A 16461-nucleotide genomic window follows, 5' to 3' on the forward strand; every position below is an offset into this window, starting at 1 on the left:
ACATGTTGTGGAAATGTTGTATAAATGTTTGAGTATGTAGCCTATGTTTAGGTTTCTATAGGTGGCATTCCTTCATGTGTTGGTTTAGCTAACATTTTTATATATATATATAAATAATAACATATAAATTTGAATTACTACTTGTACTTCAAGATGTTAACTTGCTATGGAATATTACATTAGCTATGTTTCCATCCAAAAGTGATTCGAATCATTGGGAAATGTGTATTAAAAGAAATACGAATCCTGTGTGTTTCCATTAAATATACGGACTTTGGTGAAAACTACGAGCTCTCGCGAGTTTTCCGCAGAACCGGAAACAAAACAAGTCTCACATTCTTCTTCTTCTACGTTTTCTGGCGGTTGGCAACCAGCTTGTAAATGCATTACGGCCTTCCCAACCTGGAGTGTGGATATCACCATGCTAAAGTGAACTTATTTTAGTTTGTGCGAATCAGGGGATTTTAATTTTAATTTTGGCGTTTCCATCACAATTTTCCGACTGCGATACTTCTAGATGCACATCTAAACAGGCTGATGGAAACATGGCTACTGTCCTCTTTTATTTTACACTGTAGTATTTGTACTACAGTGACTTCAGTAGTCATGTTTCCATCAGCCTGTTTAGATGCACATCTAGAAGTATTAGTATTTCTGTTTATACTTTAGTAAGACTTTTACTTGACCGAATAGCAGTAGGTCAACATGCTACAAAAAAGGTATGGAGATAAATATATATTATGAAATAAATGTTATGAGTTATGAAATAAAAATCCCCTGAGATCACTAAAACTATTTTTCAAAAAAAAAAAACTATTTACTGAACCATAGTAACTCATTTATACATTTATATTTACATTAATTTATATTTTTTGCATCGTTTATTTATGCCAGGACTTATTTCATAGTCTTATTACCAATGTGTGTATTTATTTATTGATTATTTATTTATTTATTAAACATTCCATAAACTTGAAGGTTTCAGTAAAATATGGCGCCATTAAAGACAAAGAGTGGGTGTATGTAAAGTTTAAATGTTTCAGGTTCGCCGCCTCATTGGTTACTATGAAGTAACGCCTTTGCAATTCCAACCAATCGGAGAGAAGAGTTTGGTATAATGAGCTGCTGGGGGAGGGGCTCAGTGAGTGTATCATGATCTGACCAATAGGAGGCCACCATCTAACATATACATTCATATTCATTGTGATGGGGGCGTGGTCTAACTGTGGAGGTCGGGCGCGAGCGAACATGGAGGTTTAGTTATCGGCTGATAGTGAAGGAAGGCGCCGCAGTGACCAAACCGTGTTTTATTTTCAGTTTTCCTTTGTTACATTAGTTTTTGTGGTCTGTGTTCGGCCTCCAGCATGGAGATGAAGAAGAGGGTCATTCTGGAGCTGAGGAAAAGAAACCCAGCGGAGGTGTGTAACTACAACACTTTAATTTATTTATTTTTCCAGAAGGAACCGGTGGAGGAGGCAGACGGGATCCAAATGACGACGCTGAAAACGTTCAGCGGGAGCGGGCGTCGAGTTTTCTCCCGACATTTTGACCCAGAAAAACAACTTCACCGCAGTTCCAACATGGATGAAACTCCCTCAGCTCCTCCAGCAGCAGCCAGGGGAGTTTCATCCATGTTGGAGGGCAGCTAACACACGAGCTAACAGGCTAACCTGACGGAGCGCCCAGCCCTCGCTATAGAGCGGTGGTCGGGATGAGTTGGCGGCGGAGGGTCGGCGCTTATTCTGGGTAGTAAGGAAAAAAAAATACGCCTTTTGCATGTTTATTTGGTTTGCGTTACATTTATTTACACCCTCCTGTTTCACTGCGCGGCCGAGCTGGCTACCATTTTAACCTTCAGTGTTAAATAGGATGCTTGTAATCTGATGGCGCGTCCAACCAAACTCCATTCTGAATTCTCTAAATTATAAGTTTTACTTGGTGGTACGCCACATTTCTCTTCTAACCCAGCATGATTTAAATATTTTAAACGGTCCTTCAGACCCTGTTGATCACTTCGGCTATCACATAATCTAACAACAATCCTCCATTTCGATCAGAGCCTAAACTTTTAGGACTGGTTGTAATACGATGGCGCGTCCAACCAGGCTCCATTCTTAAATCCACAAATCATACATTTAATTAATTATATGCCAAAGTGCTTCTCTGCCCCCGGGTGATTTAAATCTTTTTACACGTCGTCAGGTCCTGTTGGTCATTTCGGCTCACATTTGATCCAACAACAGTTCTTCATTTCACTCAGAAACTAAACTTTCAGGACCTGTTCGCGCTGCTGTTCCCGCCCACTCTGGTGTGTTTTGGTGGTAAAGATCGTAGCTGTGCGTAACGATGCGTGTCTGATATACCTCAACAAATCAGGGATGTAGCGGAAATGATTAAGATCGTGCTAAAAGCTTTTTTTGTCATGAAGGGAGTGTGGCACACTGTTGTGCTCATACATGGTTAAAGTAGAATTCACGTTTTCACTGCAGCAGTTTGGTTAACAAATCGAAACTGATTTTTAGCGTTTCCCACCTTTAACCTAGTTTGCGTGTCTCAAAACGACCGATATTAAACGAGTCTTTTCAGTCGGTGGTCGTAAACCGTGAAGGGTCGTGGTGTCGTAACAGCACATGCTCATCGGTCGGTGGAGAAATAAACGTGCGCACACACACACACACACACACACACACACACGCGCGCGCACAGCAGCTGTGCGTGTGTGTCTCTGTCACTCATCCACGCCTATTGTTCACCAGAGAGTTTTTGTTCGTTGAGATAAATCACTCCATAATGTGCTGGGACGTTGAACCTGCATGTGTGGTGTTATTTCTCCTGGTCATAAAAACGTTTTTAACCCCCAGATATGATCTACATTAACAATCATTCACTAGAATTTTTTTTTTTTACGTGGAGTTATTTAAGTGGATAAAGTCGTCTGGATGAACAAAAATGAAGCCTCTCCTATATTATATCATTATATTTCTATATTATATATTAGTGTTTAACATTTTAATGATAATATTTATAATGCATTTTATTTATAGGCACCTTTCAAAGCACCCGGAGACACTTTACAAGATGCAGTGGGGATTACAAACAACCAGGAATGTGTCCTTAGATCATAAAATCAAATAATAATCAGTAATGCGCAATAAACGCTAATGAAAGTGTCCTGTGAGTGTCTCTGCTAGATGAAGATGAAGACGTGGTCACACGATATCTTGATATTGTTGTGGTAAACAGGTGGTGGAGCTGGTGGTGGATAACTGTCGCTCCAGTGACGGAGAGGTTGAAGGTTTGACAGACGAGTACACGGAGCTGGAGATCCTCAGCATGGTGAACGTCGGCATCTCTTCGCTCTCCAAACTGCCGTCACTGCCCAAACTACGCAAGGTCAGCCTCACACTTCCAGTGCCCACAATGCAACACAGTTTGGTTCAGACTTTTACTAGTGTTTTCTGTCTCAGTGAATGTTTTGCTGTTGTTCCTTCCTCTTGTATGTTTCATTTTATGCTGTATTTTCACATTGCATCATGGTGATATTCATGCAGGTGTGTGTTTCTGTGTGTTTCAGCTGGAGGTGAGCGATAACACCATCTCAGGAGGTCTGGACACACTGGCAGAGAAATGTCCCAATCTGACGTACCTGAACCTGAGTGGGAACAAGATTAAAGAGCTGAGCACCATCGAGACACTGGTGAGTTTCTTCATCGCAATGAGCTGAACCTCAGATAAACCCCCTCAGGTGAGACGCCTGTAGGTAGGGACGGGAATCAAGAGCAGGTCTCAAAGTGTCCCATCCACCAGAGTTACCTCCAGAGCTTATCAGTCCTTTTATCGATCCCGGCATGTTTCTGATGTCAGACTCATGCGGCTACTCTGTTGAAAACTTGCGACAAGAAGGAGTCATGGTGGAGCATATGGAACGGTCTACAGTGTGGCTTCATTTCACAAAGAAAGATGATGACAGTGCTGCTTGTAATATCTGTAAATAAAAATGCAAAAACACACTTGCATACTTTCAAGATCAGGCTCAACCACCAAGCAGTGATATAACTGAAACCTTAAAGCCACACAAAGAAAATGTTGGCAAACCAGAAGGGTGAAAAAAGCAAGTGAGCTCTGTAGTGCATTGTAACGCTTCTCTTCCTCAGTGTAGTGACAGTTACTGTACATGTATGTGTCAAAAGTCCTGTTAGTAGTTTTAAAGTCAGGACTATTTTAGTCACACCTGCCATTGCACAGGATGTCGCCACACAAAGGAGGTGACTGCACACTCTCATGTCTCAAGCCAAAAACTGTTCGCCCTGACGACACTGAAAACAGTTTGTGAAGACCTTCACCTTGGAGGGAGTTTTACAAAAAGTCCTTTTTAAGTAAACATTTCATCCTCCTCTTCCTCTTCATCACATGGTAAGCTGACTCTCTCTGTGCTCTATTGTGTTCTTTAGCAGAATCTAAAGAACCTTAAGAGTCTGGATCTGTACAGCTGTGAAGTGTCCACACTGGACGACTACAGAGATAGCGTCTTCGAGCTGCTGCCTCAGCTCACCTATCTGGACGGATATGACCAGGAGGACAACGAGGTGCCCGACTCAGAGGCCGAAAACGGTGAGACTCAGACCCACGGCACATTCAACTAAATGTCTTCTGTGTGAGGACGCCATCATGTTATAGACTGTCACTGCAGAGTAACATTAATTTTTTTCCCTCTGGATAATTACATTATCATATTAATAGTTCGGCAAATAAATGAAGTGTGGTGTTTATAATTTAAAGTTCTTAGCATGACATCACACCGAACTGAACTGAGCCGTACTGTGGATGAGGCTCAACAGGTCAGGACGCTGGGAAGTGCACAACTTTCAGTCCTGACACAAGCATGCAGCAACAAGAGAAAAATCCAGTTAGTGAAACAAAAAATAAGATGAATCATGGTGCTAGGAGCTGAAGTGAGAGCTGCCAGTGCACCCCAGAAAAGTCCCATAACTGCTTTTTAAATGACAGACCTTTGCAATATCCACCTGTCCTCTGGTGCACTATGGACGGTCGACAAATGTGCAGCTCCTCTGTGCAGCAACTTGCCTCTAAAACAAACAATAACGGCAGCAGGTAAATATGGCGAGTCGGTGTGTTTTGCTATTTTTAGTTTCATTTGTGTGAGATGCAGTAAATCATCAAAATATGAGCCGTATTGCTGTTTGACAAATTACTATAGCTGCAGTCTGATTGCCATGGTAGTGAATTATGTCCAACTAATAACCACACTCCCATCCTCTGAGAAAGAACGTTAGCCGTTAAACAGGAAGTAACACCTGCTGGAGGGTTGTGTTGGATGGAGCAAAAGGAGCTGATCAGTGGGCACAGCTCCAGAGAGAGTAGCTCCATTCTGCTGTGGGACTGTCTGAGTGTACTGCTCTTCATTCTAACATTTATTTTTTAGAAATGCAGCAGCAGATGCTCCAGCACTGCAGACAGAATGTCAACTGTTTCACATGCATACACATGAATACAAAAAAACAGCATTTAACCTCAAACACTACAAATCACAACAGACATTATAAAATGACACATTACTCATTATGTATTTCATTCAGTGTTTGACTCAGGCACACTGAAGACTACTTAGAAGCCACACTCTGATTTAATAAGTTGACAGAGCCCAACCTGTTCAGTCGAGCCTGTGGGACTCTAACTCTTCTGTGTGATGGCAAAAGCTGATATTCTTTAAATAACGTGAGAGGGGTCAGACGTAATGCTACCAGCCAGGGACTGAGTGTGAGTCCGTGGCTGAACCCAAATGTTCGGGCTTCACCACACTTGCAGACTTTTGGGCGTGTTCCAGGGAAGTCTGCACGTGTGTGGGGCTGTCCAAGTCCACAATTCATCCAGTCCACGAGGGGCCTAAAGCAGACATTCTGCAGTCTTCAGCAGACTTCACTGATTTAATTGCCCACAATTTATTGCAGTACAGACATGATGTGGTATTTTTTTTTTTTAATAGACAACTAAAAAGCAAAATTTATGTGTATATAAAACAGTTACCGTAGCCTATTAAAACTTTGCTTGAATTGTGTAGGCCAGAAATAATATTCAACAATATCAAGATACAGAAATTTGTAGAAATATAGGCTATTGTAATGCATTTTATTATTATTATACAGGTGCGCGCTATAACGCAAAATATATGGGCTTGAAAAGTGGCCGAAAAACAACAAAAGAAGATCATGTGATGTAACTAACAGGCCTACCTGATTTAGTCACAGCTCGGTCCTTATGTATAATCATCTCTGTATTTCAATGTGTGCAGCATATGTGTCATACATAAATTACATTTTTTCACTCACAAAAAAGCTGATACATGGGATTTATATCTTATCTGTGGGGACTGATGAGCAGACAGAATATGACAGTAGCAGTCACAGTGTACACGACTGTAGTTATCACGCTGATGTTTCCACGGCAACGAGTTAAACAGACTTAAGGCCTGTCTGTCAGCGGCTCACGGTCTCTGCCCTCTGTGTAAAACTGAAGTCCATGAGGGCTCAGTCCACAAGTCCAGAAAGAGGACGTTAGGATGCAGCCTGTGACTGAATGAACGCTGCCACCTCCTGCTTCAAATTATTGTATCAGCCTTTAAAACCCAGTATCACCTTCTTCTCTGAAGAATATGATTAATGATTTCACAAAACAGTCTCACATAAGGATAAATATATTTATGTATAAATATGACACAAGTTTATATTGATTAAAGGGCTGTTGGCCAGCAGGGGGCGCTACAGTCCGGAGGTGTGGGAGTGTTTATGGCGCTTCAGCAGGTCTGGAAAACTCATTGAGAACTTGTTTGAAAGTGGTAAAATCAGACACATGAAAAATCAAAGCAACCACAGTGTAAAGATTTAAGGTGCAGCAGTTGTCTTAACAGGAAACAGGAAGTTGTTGTGAAACACTTTAAAAGTGATTTCTGTTTTCAGCTAAAAGCTTTAAGAGCTTCTTCTGACTGAAAAGGTGTGAAAACATGAAACGTTGTGACATTAAGGTCAAATATTGAAATTACAAGATTTATTATTTATAGATGAGACAAAGATCTTCTGGACTGATGATTCACTGCCTCAATAAAACTGTGCTGCTGATAGAAAATAATAAAATGTTTCAGTCTGAAGAAAAAAATTAACTGAACTTCATAACTTTATTTCTCTGCAGCAGGTGGAACACACACACACACACTAAATATAAAAAAAAATAAAACAGTGAAAACTCTGACATCTTGTTACAGACGACGACGACGATGAAGCCGGTCCACCTGGAGGCGATGACGATGATGAGGATGAAGATGACGAGGAAGGCTCAGAGGGAGACGACGAAGAGGAGGAGGTGGGCCTGTCATACCTGATGAAAGAGGGAATCCAGGTGAGTCTGTTGTTACGCTCTGTGTCCACTGAGCGGCGCTCTTCACTCACTCAAACACAAACTGACACGTTGATCTTCTCCTCAGGATGAGGAAGATGATGGAGACTATGTTGAAGAAGAGGAGGACGAAGACGAGGAAGAGGAAGATGGAGGTTTGTGTTTAAGTTATACAGGCTTTGCTGCAAATGTAATGTGACTTATGAGGAGACACAGTCAGTGATGTGACACCACAGGTCCATTTAACAGCTGCTTTGGAGCTTTTAGTCAAATTACATGATCTTCCTCAGTAAATGGAGGAAAAACAGAACTTTTAGTATTTTGTGCAGAGGAAGATCATGTGACCTGATCAAAAGCTACTAAATGGACCTCGTGGGGAGTTTCTGTTTGTTTGGCAGATTAGATTATCTTTTTGTACATTTATTTTTCTGTACTATTGAGACCCACAGCATCACAGCTTTATTCTGAAAATCTCAGACTTTAATAATATGAGAGAGGAAGAGTTGCTTTAATGTGAAAATCCTGTTGTGTGTCTCAGATGTGGACGGTGTTCAGGGGGAGAAGAGGAAGAGAGATCCAGAGGATGAAGGTGACGACGATGATGATGAATAGTCGAATCACCTTCGCTCCCCCCCTTGTCCTCCCTCCTCCTCCTCCTCCTCCTCCTCCTCCTCCTCCTCCTCCTCCTCCAGTGACCTCTGACCCTGCCAGGTGTCACCTCAGAGCCGCAGACAGACAGGAAACAGGTTGAGGATCAGTTCTCATTATACAGCGCTGTCATGTGACTGATGATGTCACCTTTCACCTGGTAACCTGATCAGATCACAGATCAGTACTGATGAACAGGAAACTGGACCACAGTCATGTTTTCTCTTTGTCTTTATTTACAACCACTCTGACTAACAGGTTTTCATGGTGGAAAGTAACTCAATACTTTTACTGCAGTTCTGTACAGATACAGTCGGAGATACTCACACTGGTTTTAGTTACTTGTTCATCCGCAGATTTTACTTATAAAACTTTTCATCAACTTCATCATCGTAACTCTCGTGGCCACAAAGATCCAGATTGTTTCAGTTAGTAGGATGTCAATTTGTAAAACATAAAAATACAGTGACGGGCAGTTTGATGTTTTCACGTGACAGTGTGAAAACACGTTGCTAACAGATTTGCTGTTAGATATGCTGATATTAACATGTTTGTGTCTGATCTGAGATCAGTTTCTCACAAACACAAGTCGTTAGTTCATCTGTCAGCTGTGATTGGCTGCAGCCACAAAGAGCACCTTGGGTCAAAGGTCGACCTATTTTAAATTTTATAAACTCTGTTTTGTAAAGACTCGATTTCGTAAAAACTTTACACATCATGCAAAAAAAACTGTAATTAATCCATTAAATTGTATTTAATTAATTTAATGAGGTGTTGTTACACATGACATCACACACACGCACACACACACACACACCAGAGTATAAATACACAACAACATACTGCTCACGTTACGGCATAAGAAATATTATAACATGAATAATGATGATAATAATTAACTGTGGTGTTTGTACTTTTACTTCAGTAAATATTCAGAGTACGTCTCCTCTGGATCTGTTTGATCCTTTAGTTTTATTGATCTGATCAGGAGTTCACACACATAGCTTGACTTTCTGTTTACATCTGTGGTGATGACTGCAGATGATCATCAGTAATTAATAATCACACAGTTTGATTTGGTTTATCCTGAACCAGACCCAGTCTGATCTAAAGACTACAGTACCCATAATCCTCGGCTCTCTGATTGGATGATTGAGACACCAGTGCACTCTGGGATGTTTCTGTCTTTATTTTAATATGACTGTTACTGCATTAACCCCTGACCCCGCCCCCTCACCTGTCACCTCTCCATCTGCCGCTCTCTGCTCCTCCTGGACTCTGTGGGTCTTGACTCTGGTCTCTGTCGGTCCAGAATGAGGACCTCTGTGGGGCCAGACTCTGGACTCTGCGTGACCTGAATTTGGATTCTGTAGGTCCAGACCCTTGACTCTGTGGGTTCAAAGTCTGGACTCTGTGGGCTCAGACTCTGGTCTCTCTGGGTTTTGGACTTTGGTCTCTTTGGGTCCAGGCTCTGGTCTCTGTGGGTCCAGACTGTGGTCCCAGCAGGTGGGTCCAAGCTCTGTTCTCTTAGGGTCCAGACTTTGGTCTCCACAGGTGGGTCCAGTCTCTGGTCTCTGTGGGTCCAGGTCTTTGTGTAAATAGAAGTGAAGTGGTCTCTGTAGGTTTTTTGTCGTCCAGTTTGAATCATTTTATTTTTTTATTCCCGTTTTCTTCTGTGTCGCTGTAATCACCAGAGTTTTTCAATAAAAAACAGAACGGACCAACGTTTCCTCTTTGATACTGTAAATATTACTACAAATATGGGACACATATTACTGTAAATATTACTACAAATATGGGACACATTACTGTAAATATTACTACAAATATGGGACACATTACTGTAAATATTACTACAAATATGGGACACATTACTGTAAATATTACTACAAATATGGGACACATTACTACAAATGTTACTACAAATATGGGACACATTACTGTAAATATTACTACAAATATGGGACACATTACTGTAAATATTACTACAAATATGGGACACATTACTGTAAATATTACTACAAATATGGGACACATTACTGTAAATATTACTACAAATATGGGACACATTACTACAAATGTTACTACAAATATAGGACACATTACTGTAAATATTACTACAAATATGGGACACATTACTACAAATGTTACTACAAATATGGGACACATTACTACAAATGTTACTGTAAATATTACTACAAATATGGGACACATTACTGTAAATATTACTACAAATATGGGACACATATTGCTGTAAATATTACTACAAATATGGGACACATAATACTGTAAATATTACTACAAATATGGGACACATATTACTGTGAATATTACTACAAATATGGGACACATTACTGTAAATATTACTACAAATATGGTACAAATATTACTTTAAATATGGTACACATTACTACAAATATTACTGTAAATATTACTACAAATATGGGACACATTACTGTAATATTACTACAAATATGGTGCACATATTACTGTAAATATTACTACAAATATGGTACAAATATTACTGTAAATATTACTACAAATATGGGACACATTACTGTAAATATTACTACATATATGGTACAAATATTACTTTAAATATGGTACACATTACTACAAATATTTCTGTAAATATGACTACAAATATGGTACACATATTACTGTAAATATTATTATTTTTTCAGAATCTTATTGTTTCTGTTGAAGGGTAAATTTGTTATTACAGGCTGCAAGAGGTCAATTTCTGTTCACTGAAAGTGTTTGTTTTTTCCACTGACAGACTCAGATTGTTGTTCCTAGTGTCTGACATCATTATACAAGGATCCCTACAGAGATAAACCTTTTCTTAAAGAGTAAGATCCTTTTTGTTTAACCAGAAGCAGCCATAACATCACCATCGCCAGTCTCACCAGACTGCATCTAAATAAACTGTAATTTTAACACATATAGAGTCATCACATTTTCACATCTGACTGTGGGAATTCAGGGTTTATTTCAACCAAATCAGAGCTGGTGATTGTTGGAACGGTGGAAAGATGAGCCAAGAATTTTTTTGTGAGTTTTATTTGTTTCTGTCGACTTTGACTAAAGTATGTTTTATGATGATGAAATTACAGTTTGTTTTTTTTAGCCTGGTGTGTCTGGTGATGGTGACTTCAGGGCTGTCTCTGGTGAAACGAAAAGGATTTTATTCTTTAACGAAAAGGTTCATCTCTGTCAGGATCCTTTTATAATGATGTCAGACAAATCTGAGTCTGTCAGTGGCAGAACAAGCACATACAGTGGACATATACTGATGGTGCATAGTTGCCCTGGGTGGTAACGTTGCAGCCTTCTCGCGCAATACTGTCCAATTTAGAAGTCCTCAATAAAACACAAAGATATTCAGTTGATTGAGATGTAAGACAGAGGGAAAATATGGAACAAATTAAGAAATTATTTAATCCTACAAGTAACTAAATTTAGTTTTGATTTCACAGTGAACTGACAAAATTCAAAAGTAATAACTCTTAATGTAAGATTTAAAACAAACATTATAATGACATGTTCATTATTTATCAGTTTGTTTTCACCACATGGTGGCGCCAAAGGTCAACTCAGAAACACAGTCCTCAAGAGTTTTTAATTTTCTACAATTATTCATTATTCATGTTTTCTTTGTCATTAAATGTTTTAGTTCTAAAGTTTTTATAGATATATATATAAATAAATTATTTAAGCATTTAAATGTTTTAAATAACATAATTCTTTATTTTTTCTTTTGTCAATAAATTAAAATGTTTACCTGTAATATAAAGAGAATCTATGTAATATATAAATATATATAACATGTATTCTATATGTCAGTTTGTGTTTTAACTTGTTAAAAGTGATGAGGAGGGGTCTCTGCTGCTCTGACCTCTGACCCCTGATGGTGGTGTTGATGTCACACTGAGCTGCACCACAGGTTGGAGGTCATGTGATGTCATCATGTTACTTTAATTGCAGAACTTACTGATCAGTAATCAGCAGGTTCTGATATGTGTTTATGTCTGGATGAAGCCTCCTGTTTTGCTTCCAGATGTTTATATGCATTTATAAACCTCTACAGACTGAGGCACTGCTGATTATTGATTATTGACATGTTCCTCAGACATTAACATTTATATTTATTTTTCTATATATATTTTTTCTTCATGGTACTGAATGACTGTGTGACTGTAGTTCACACACACAAACACACACACACACACACACACACACACACACACACCCGGTAAGAGTGAAGCAGGTCACTCAATAAGCCAGTCAATGAGATTACATCAAACCCTGAGTGTGTGAGTGTGTGTGGTTTCCATGGCGACCTGTGAGCGCTGTGCTGTACCTGCTGACTCAGCTGACAGGTGAGCAGACAGGAAGTGTTTAAAGGATTAAAATTGAGTTTTTGTGTCTCAGCGGGAGACAAACAGTTTATCTTTTTAAATGCTTTTTGGCGAGGGCCATGATGCTTAAAAAAAGGTATCCACCTATTTAAAGATTTGCCATGAAAGTCAATGGGAAAAAAGTCTCTTTGGGTCACATGGCATCATGTGGCGGCGCAGTTACACAGTTTGGCCACTACAAAAATGAGCTTCAGGGGCCAGTGCACTTCCTCAGGCCTGGTTTAAACCTGATATTTCTGCACAGTTGCAGACAGCACAAGACTCACCTGCTAGGGCTCCATGACGGGAGCCAACAGCAGAGAGTTGACTTGTAGCGTTGGAAATGAGACTTACCTGCACAGGCTCGAAGATTTGGCCTGCTGGGATGGATCGGCCACTAGTAGGCAGATTAGGTAGGGCAGATCAGTTCCCAGGTCCTTATGGTCCACCTGGATGATGTCTCTTGTGTGTGTGTGTGTGTGTGTGTTTCAATAATTTTGCTTTGATTTGTTTGGGTGAGCAGAGCCCTCACCTGACAACCAAATCAGAGAAACACTCACTCATTCATTCACTGCAGCGCTCTGCTCAGTCCTTCAGATGTTGTTGCTCCGCCCCCTTCCACCTGTACACACCTGTCTCACATCAGAGCATTGTCTCGCTGCTCCGTCGCCATGGAAACGTGTTAAATGTAAAGCAGAGAGTTTGCATTATGTTTGCATTATGTTTGCATGAGAAGTGTCACAGTGATCTGATGAAGGTTCAGTTCTTCATACACTCACTGAAACATTAACTCTCTATAAAACTCCTGTGAAGCGGTCTGAACAACGCTGTTAAAAGTGTGGAGATGACAGAGGACTTCAGGACGAGCCCTCCAACACCTCCAACCCCTGTTGTGGAATCCTTCAGGTTTCTGGGATCCACCGTCTGTCACAACCCAGATTGGAAGTCCAGCAACGACACCATCAGGTAAAAGGCCCAGCAGAGGATGGACTTCCTGCGCCAGCTCAGCAAGTTCAACCTGCCTCAGGAGCTGCTGATTCAGTGTTACTCTGCACATCCATCACTGTGTGGACTGCTGAGAAACTCGTCCAGCCTGCAGCCAGCCTGCCCTCCCCCCAGGATTTATACACCTCCAGAGTCAGGAGGAAACAGGCAGGTAACATCACTGCAGACCCTTCACACCCTGAACCTGTAACAACCTCTCTCCTCTGGGAGGCGCTACAGAACACTGTACACCAAAACAACCGGACACAAGAACACTTTGTTTCCACAGGCCATCACGATGATGAACACTTCACACCAGTCACATCCTTTTGGCATCCAAACCCTGTGCAGAAACCCTGTGACACAGAGCGTCCAATTAACCAGTAAGGTATATATTTTATAGTCTAAATACTTCCGCATGTTCATATTATCAATATAAGAGCATCCCTGTGTACATGATGTATACTGTACGTACTGTCATATCCACCGACCTCATGTATATAAAACAACATGTTGCACTAATAATCCTGTATTTATTCCAGCACCCTTTGCACACTGCACCAATGCTCTGCTGTGTCTGTTAACAAATCCGTATCTTATCATATTGTATTGCATCTTATCTTATTTCTTATCGCATCTTACTGCATTTTATCACCTCTTATCTTATATCTTGTCTTGTTATGTTATCTTATTGTATCATATTTTATAGTATCGTATCTTGTCTTATCACATCTTATCGTATCGTATTTTATCGAATTGTATCTTGTCTTATCGCATTTTATCGCCTCTTATCTTATATCTTGTCTTATCTTATTGTAACGTATCTTACCACATCTTATCTTATATCTTATCACATCTTATCATATCGTATTTTATCGTATCGTATCTTGTCTTGTCGCATCGCCTCTTGTCTTATATCATATCTTATGTTATCTTAGTGTAAGGTGTCTTATTGCATCTTATCTTATATTTTAAAATATTGTATCATATCCCATCTTATAGTATCGTATTGTACCTTGTCGCATCGCATCTTGTCGCATCATATCATTACACCGATTACACAATTAGAAATGTGAGAAGGAGCTCAAGGTGTCGACCTGGCCTCCAAATCCCCCTGGTACCTATCTGATCGAGCATACAAGGGATGTACAGGTACACCACCTCCCACCTTGCACTCCGTCTTGTCAGGTCAGAGCTTAGTCGGATGGGGTACCGACACTTCCCACAGATGCTCAATCAGATTGGGATCTGGAGATTTTTGAGGCTAGGTCGACACTTTGAGCTCTTGCATTCCTCCGACCATTCTTTCGCAGTTTTAAGGTGGGACATGGTGGCTACTGCCATCAGGGAGTCTGCAATGGTCTCTGGGCAATTGGAGCATGTCAGGCGGTATCCACAGAGATGTCAGCAGAATGTTGCATTGTGACAACATGATCAATGTTGTTCGCTTTAGTTGTCAGCATTGTAATGTTTTGGCTGAGTTTTGAGTTCGACACATCATGTGGAGATCTCTCAGTCTTCCAAAAAAGGTCTTGTTGGTGCAAACTTCCCCTTTTGTGTTTCCTCTCTGAGCTTCCTGTGTCTAAATCAAGAGGTGACGAAGTGTCAGAAATGTGCCGATGCACAAAACATGTTCAGTTAGAGCTTCGTCAGACTGCTCAGTCATGGGTGTTCAGGTCAGCACTGAACCCAAACAGGGGGTCAGCTGTCTACTGTTGTTTCATGTTACAGCGCCCCCTAGCCACAACACTCAGACTGCAGCTTGCTTTGCCTTAAAATTAGAATTGAGCCAAGTACTGGGATGAAACAAGTATCCAGTACAGATAGAGTACTGAAGAAGCCGGTAACAACAGCAAAATATACTTCCAGAGTCATGCATCTTTGGATGCACAGTTCACACTGTGTCAGCTGAAAGAGTTAAATATTATAAAATACATGTATGGGAGGAAAACACGGAATGGCAATTGTTTGGTCCGTGATGTAATAGGTCAACTGGAAAAAGGTCCAATAGTATCAAGCTAAAAGGGGGCATATCGCCGCCTATTGTGGCAGAGTCAGACATACTTTAGTCACTAAAGAACTTGAAGCTGCAATCAAAAAGAAGGGAGGAGGAAAACACCTCAGCATCCAGACCTCTGACACAGACACAGAGTTCACTGACAGTCTGTTCAGAGAGGCTCAGACAAGGAATATCCAGGTATACAGTAGCCTAGAGAAATCAATGTTTTAGTCAAATCAGATTCTCAGCATTGGTTGATGATTGATTATTCACCTCATAAATCATGACACACCTCTTTCCCCCTTCACTAAAAAAAGCCACTTTTAATGATAAAAGTATTGGTGTCAGTATTGATATCTGTGATTCTGGCCCTGTATCACTTGGTTTCGCATCAAGACCAAATTTCATGGTAGAGCCCACCCCTTCTTCTCATTGCTCGAAGCATCTGTGGTTGTGTGGATCGTAATTCTGCCCTAAAAGCAGCTCTGTGAGGCTGCACTGAGACACAGCAGCGCTTTGAGCCTAATGTGCTAATGTGCTCACAGGGACAGTGCTAACATGCTAAAGTTAAGTAAGCACAGACTGGCTGAAATCACTTCCTGTATGACAAACACTCAGCTGTGTTCACCAACGCAGAGGTCCTCACTGGAGCACAAAATGTGGATTAATCCACCGCTGAAATTAGTCCCAGACAAAGTCAATGTTTCATCTGGTTTGTTTGATTAAAAACTACCGTGAGCAGCTGATTCAGGAAATTGGATTTACATCTTCAGTAGGAACAAACTCGGAGCTGAGAGACACAAACAGGAAGTCAGACAAACTAACAAAAAAAATATATGAAAACAGCAGACTGATCCTTTAACACAAGGCTGCGTCTCTTCTGTCTGCAGGTGTGAAGTTGTGAGGTGTTGTTCAGGACCACCGGTTGCCTAGCAACACACACACAGACACACAGTGTCAGGGGTCTAATTAAGCCCTGCAGGATACCTCGTTAACAGTTTAATGAGACGGCACTGATCCAAG

General features: G+C 40.6%; 1 protein-coding gene across 2 annotated transcripts; it reads left to right on the forward strand.

Moving 5' to 3' along the window:
- The first annotated feature begins 1200 nt into the window (after positions 1-1200).
- On the forward strand, positions 1201-9775 carry LOC144458263 (acidic leucine-rich nuclear phosphoprotein 32 family member E-like). 2 transcript variants are annotated; one of them, XM_033640606.2, is made up of 7 exons: positions 1201-1418; positions 3244-3393; positions 3575-3697; positions 4452-4611; positions 7277-7410; positions 7496-7562; positions 7946-9775. In XM_033640606.2, the coding sequence occupies exons 1-7, from the start codon at positions 1365-1367 to the stop codon at positions 8017-8019; spliced, it is 762 nt and encodes a 253-aa protein (XP_033496497.1). In that variant the 5' UTR covers positions 1201-1364; the 3' UTR covers positions 8020-9775. The 2 variants fall into 2 exon arrangements, with proteins under 2 accessions (XP_033496497.1, XP_078027494.1); XM_078171368.1 differs by having other exon boundaries at positions 1202-1418; positions 4455-4611.
- Positions 9776-16461: the final 6686 nt, after the last annotated feature.

The sequence above is a fragment of the Epinephelus lanceolatus genome, chromosome 10, assembly GCF_041903045.1.
Source record: "Epinephelus lanceolatus isolate andai-2023 chromosome 10, ASM4190304v1, whole genome shotgun sequence".
Lineage (NCBI taxonomy): Eukaryota > Metazoa > Chordata > Actinopteri > Perciformes > Serranidae > Epinephelus > Epinephelus lanceolatus.